At 42.2% G+C, this 5,814-nt stretch overlaps 1 protein-coding gene across 1 annotated transcript; it reads right to left on the minus strand.

Annotated features, from left to right (window-relative positions):
- Window positions 1-725: 725 nt before the first annotated feature.
- On the minus strand, window positions 726-2,449 carry LOC148026559 (uncharacterized). Its single transcript, XM_087690999.1, has one exon. The coding sequence runs from the start codon at window positions 2,079-2,081 to the stop codon at window positions 783-785; it is 1,299 nt and encodes a 432-aa protein (XP_087547125.1). The 5' UTR covers window positions 2,082-2,449; the 3' UTR covers window positions 726-782.
- Between the last annotated feature and the right edge of the window lie 3,365 nt (window positions 2,450-5,814).

Raw genomic sequence — 5,814 nt, forward strand, 5'->3', positions numbered from 1 at the left:
TCTATATCTCATTTATAGTATTGCACTCTCTTTCTACTTCCTACTTTTTTTACATTGTCTTGACCTATCACTTTCAACCTCTCTTTTCTAGTGTTTATATCTCTATATTATTTTGATATCTCACCTCTTCACATCTTTAAATCGTGCCTTTTTGTGTGATCCCCTTTGTCAAACCCAAGGCACTTAAAAAAATTCTTCCAATTCACATTGTATGATCCATCTTCCTCCCTTATACTTTGCTAACGTCACTTAATTCTCTTTTAGCTCTTTAGAGGACGTATCTTATCTCTCTAGACTCATACATTCACAAGTTCAAGTGCATTAGAATTAAGCTTAAAGTTATTTCTTCAACTCTCGAAAAGAGCTAAACCTAATTGGGTTCTTGAATCCTATGTACACCCACACAATAAAATTGTACTTACAAAAAGCTTTTAAAAGGTTCAAATCATACACACACACACACACTCTCTCTCTCTCTCTCTCTCTCTCTCTCTCTCTCTCTCGGCACCTAGGGATAATTCTTACCATGTAAAAAATCGTACTTACAAAACCTTTTAGAAGGCTTAAATCTTACACAAACACACACACACTCTCTCTCGGCACCTTGGGATAGTTTCTACCATGTAAAAAAATCGTGTTCCTCTCTCTCTCTCCCCTCCCCCGCGTGTCTGCGAATCCCTCGTCGACGCGCAAATCACGAGCTCAAAAAAGGAATTGGTTCAAAAAATGATAAAAAAGAACAAGTAAATTGAATTGAGATTAAAAAACAGGGGTAAGTAGGATTATTGCTTAGACAGAGAGAACGTGTGACGAAGGCCTTTCAGGGAAGATGAGCTGCAGCTCTTGGAGGTAAAGCCAAGGCAGCCTAACAAGCCATGCTTGTAGGGGAGGAAGGTCCTCTTCTTGTTCAATTGCTCAGAGTCTTGTGTCTTTTGAGCTCTCTGCTGCTGCGGACCTCCATAGCTCAAGTTATAAGGATTGGGCGAGGCCTCTTGTTTTATCGACAGCAATCTGGCTGGTTTCTTGCCTGAAGCAGGACTTACATGGCCACACTTGGCCCATCTTTGGTCCACTGCTTTGGCCATGCCCCTCTCTGCTGCTGTATGATGGTGAGCACAAGATGAGGCCATGCAAGAGGATTGGTGTACCCTGTTATCCCCCATGTACAGCAGCTCTTTCAGAGTCCAGCTCTTCTTTGCCCTCCTCTTCGTCTGGCCCTCATACGAGTTCTCATATGTGCTTTGCCTTGCTTGGGCATTGCCATCGTCCATATGGAACACCCTCAACGGAGATAAGGACCTTGCCCTCCTCACAGCAGAGACGCTCTTTGATTGGCCCAGCCTCCTCATATCCATGCCTTCCTCATCCCCATGCTTGCTCTTCTTCCATTCCTCCAAAGCACTTGTTGCAGGAGCCTTGCTTATGTAGTAGCTGAAGCCAAACCTTTGCCTCCTCTGCTCCATGGGCTTCTCTGCAGGCAGTCCTTGGGGGGTGGAAAAAGGGGTCAGGGGAGCCGACAAGGACCGGTAATCGTAGTCGGCGGAGCTGCGGAAATCAAAGTAGCCATCATTATCAGGTGAAGCCCTAAGCTGCATCCATGATGCTGCGTGATGGCAGCTGGCTGCAGAGTGGCTTCCCACATCAGAGCAACAATAGGGTCTGCTGTCCAAGGGCCTGATTTTGCCATTGTAGAAAAGCTCCTCTGCAGTGGACATGGGGGCAGGGGACCAAGGAGGGCCATCCACCTCAGAGAATCTGGCACTGAAGTCAAACTCAGAGGCTCCCAGCTGCTGATGAGGCTCTAACTCATGGGCTGATTTATCACTAGTGCAATCAATGGTGGTGGAAGATGAGGAGGCAGGCGGGGGCGTGAGGACTTCTGTACAGACCCATTGGGGGATGATATGGGACATGACAGTTTTACTCACGTCAATGCTAAAGGCTGTGCTAGGGCTGGAGGGGGATTGTGAAAGGTAGAAGGCAAGGGTGGAGGGATTGTCTCTAGGGCTGGAAGGAGCACTGACGAAGGGGGTGGAAGAGGAGCTTGAGGCATTGTCGGGGTAGGGATCGGCCATAGCCATTCTATCTTGCTATCCTTGTGATACTTGCAAAGAGGCAGGGGTCTAAGGGGTGGCGGGCCGCGGCCTCTCTCTCTCTCTCTCTCTCTCTCTCGCTGTGTGTCTCTGTCGAATGCGTTGATTGAGTACTGACTCCTTCCATTATTTTTATCCATGCTCTCCCATGACAGTAAATGTAGAACTACACGAAGTCATGGCGCCATGTCCCCTTTCTGTTGACAACCTTAATACGGGAAGGGTAGGGGAGGGCAAAAAAGGAGGGGGGGAAAAAGACATGGGCAAAAATCAGATTGGCAAATTGCAATGCCCCATTACTCTGGTGTAGCGGTGGTGGGCCGCACCTTTCACCGGGTAACAGAGGCTCCGAGAGAGAGAGAGAGAGAGAGAGAGGCGGGGGGGGGTCCTGGATCCTGATTCCTGAGTCCTGAGGGCAGATGCTCTGTGGGCGCTGGCGCCGTCCTTTTGACGGTCGGAATTACACGTATTTTCTTTCTTTCCGTCGCATTTTCCACGCATTTTTCAGAAACGAGGGCAACCCAAAGGCTGCTGCCCCGGTGGGTCCCGTCAATCCTGCTGCCTAAAATCAAGGTTCCGACAATCAGCCTGCACGTAAGCAGCCGACACGGCTGCAGAAGCTCTCTCCTTCACACCCTTTTTCCTCCTTCACCCTTCGGATTTCTCACCCTCTCAAGTCTTCACCATCGCTGGATTGAAGAATGTAGTGTCCCAAACCCCCTCCTCCTATCCATGATATGTGCTATCAACATCAAGCCACCATCTCCAAGCCTACCTTGCCAACATCAAGATAGCATCGAATCCTAACTAGACACGCAAGCCGTACGAGTATGACACTAGGTGCTTCCATCTCTGCAAGCTCATGCTATAGTGATATGTCCCTATAATGAATGACATCATCGAGGTTGATGGAGGTCCATCAAAGTAGATAAGCTTGCAAATAATGAAGAGGAGTTTGAAAGACATTACCAATTGGTTCCAAAGGTGATGGGGTAAGTGGACACAAGTCTTGTTGGACATGTTGTACATGTAAGCCCAAGCTTGCCCACTTAGACACTTTATTAGTGAGGTAGGGTCATCCAAGAGGCTCCTTGCTCGATCAAGCTCCACTAATAATTTAGCTTGTGAGCTATCATATCTATACACAACAATGTAGCTCTTGCTTGATCTCTCAATTAATAGTGGGAGGGGAAGCATTCCTTGTGATTGATGAGGTATTAGGCTCATCTCAAAAGTAAAAGCGTCCATTGTTATTCTAGTAATTTCTATTTTGCACAAACAAGAAAATGGTTCGGTCATGGTGTTATTGATTGGAAGACTTAACATTGATAATTCATTTATGTTGACTTCAATGCTTGTCAATGCAAGCTCTTATCCTTGAATAGGCTAGTGAATTATTGATGACTCATTTATGAGGACTTCTTGGCACTTTCTAAGGAAGAAGCAATGGTTCATTTATGTTGACTCCTTTATGCATTTTTTTGCTCAAGCCAAGAAGATTTGGAAATCGCCATTGCATTGGTTGACCTTAAACTCATTACACTAAAGTGACCATTAAATGGATATGCATAATATAATTGAAAAGCCAAGTTTATAAGATAGTATTTTTGCATCTATATTTTTCTTTTGCTTTAAAGCTAGTTGAATCCACAAAACCCTAATAGGATTTCAAATTAGCATCACATTATCATCCAACCATCCTCTATCTCCAAACAAAAATGGACTTCATGTTAACATTGCACTCCACTAAGCATAGACCGCTTTTCTAGTGGCCTTCCAAAAGTCTTAGCCTCCGTACACTCCCTTATAAGTGATACTAAATTGATTCATCAATCTTTTTGAAGGGATACAAGGGGCTATATACTTCTATGTTATAGAAATTACTTTGGGTAATGTATGGAGGACATAGCTTGTGCTGTTCTTGGAAACCTTGAATGCTTCACAAGATCCGTAAAGTAATAGCATGTAGCATTACTTGCCTCCAACCTCATATATCAAAATGCCCTTGATGGAGGCAAAAAGCACTTTCGAGAAGCTAAAGCCTAAAAGAGTAGGAGAGAGAGCACTTTTTGCATTACTAGACTATTTCTAAGGGGGGAATTATTGGAAAAACCATGGGCATGAAGGAAGTATGGCAAAGGTCTTAGCCAACTAGAGGAACCATGGCAAAAGCACACCCCTGTGTTTCTCTTTTGCCTCCATTTGTTTAAACCTAGCTCGATCTTAATAGCATTATTCTAGCTAACACTTGTTAGTGTTACCTTGAGTGTAAAAGGGTAAAAGTGGTTACCTTACTATTTCTACCATTTTTAACCTTACTCTTTCAAGCACTTAACTTCATATTTATTTTGAATGTAAAGGGTAAATGCACTTTACCTTACTCTTTCTAACATTTAGCTTCATGCATGTTTAATATGTTTGTTATAACATTATAGTCATAAAGCCTAGCTTTAAAGCAAAACCATAACTTTTTCTACAAAACTTTATCCTAATTGTATGTAAGTTGTATTAGAGAATTTGTTTTCTAATCCTTGTTATATTGAAGGCTAAAATTTCCCCAAGTTAGTTGATAAATTTAATTTATGCATTTTCGTGTGGACGCATGACTTTTTGTCAGTTTTGACTACTATTCTACATAAACTCAGTTTTAAAGATATATGAATATTATATGTAATGTAGAAATTTATCGATATGCCAATTGTACTTACTATATGTCTTGTAAGTTCATTTTGGTTAGAAAGAAATTTTTGCTTGAAGGTGATCTTCAAGGTTCTTTTTTCTTTTTCTAAGGAAACTTTAAGATATCTGTATAAAAAAGAGAAACTGTTTAGACACAACTAGCTTTTGAAGTTGGGAAACCTAACCCATCAACATATAAACAATTAGGAACATTGAGAATCTTGCTATCACAATCCAAGGGTAGAGGAAAGTGAAAAGGGGGGGGGGGGGTCGGTTTCCTTTCATCTCAAAATAACTATAGGCCGATTTTTGTCATTTTAGCTCCATGATGATTTTTGCAACAACTTGTTAAGAAGATGGAAAGCTAAGGAATTTCTAGTTGCTTGGTCCCACCGCGGATTCACTAGTAGTACTAAGGAGATGTCACATGCGTGCAAATCTATGTTCCTAATTTTGATACTAAGGTCACCTAATAGCTTAACTAGCATCAGCCTTTGAGTCACTACATTTGCAAGTCAACTCAAACCAAAGTAGACCAATCCTGCACTTGGTTCATAGTGAGCGAGAAACAAGGGGGAGTGATATGTGTCGACCCCTCTATCCATAGGGTATAGTCTTAACTCTCGCCCCCCAAAACAACATTGATTGGGGTCTAGACAATGCATTAGGTAGCCATGCATTTGGCGACCTCCTAATTCTAGTGCCTTGAAGGAAAAGACTTGGTTCACTAAGACCACTATTCGTAGGACATGACCCATCAAGGATCTTGTCCTCCCACTTTCCTTTGGGGGGGGATATTTTAGTTATCTAATTATCCTAACATATTTTAGTTTAAACACATAAAGACAACATCCTTAATTAATCATTTAGGATTTAGGTTTGTTCACGTAAGTTAACCCACAATACAAAGACAATATCAAATATTCTTTTGAAAAAGTCACAAAATAATGATATTTATTTCACACGTAAGTTAACCCACAATACAAAGACAATATCAAACATTCTTTTGAAAAAAGTCACAAAATAATGATATTTATTTCAC

This window comes from Lygodium microphyllum, chromosome 13, assembly GCF_053477565.2.
Source record: "Lygodium microphyllum isolate KBCC chromosome 13, Lygodium_microphyllum_v1.1.10, whole genome shotgun sequence".
Lineage (NCBI taxonomy): Eukaryota > Viridiplantae > Streptophyta > Polypodiopsida > Schizaeales > Lygodiaceae > Lygodium > Lygodium microphyllum.

What these genes read in the sequence shown, in the direction of transcription:
- LOC148026559 (XM_087690999.1), bottom strand. Translation starts at nt 2,081, where the DNA reads ATGGCTATGGCCGATCCCTACCCCGACAATGCCTCAAGCTCCTCTTCC.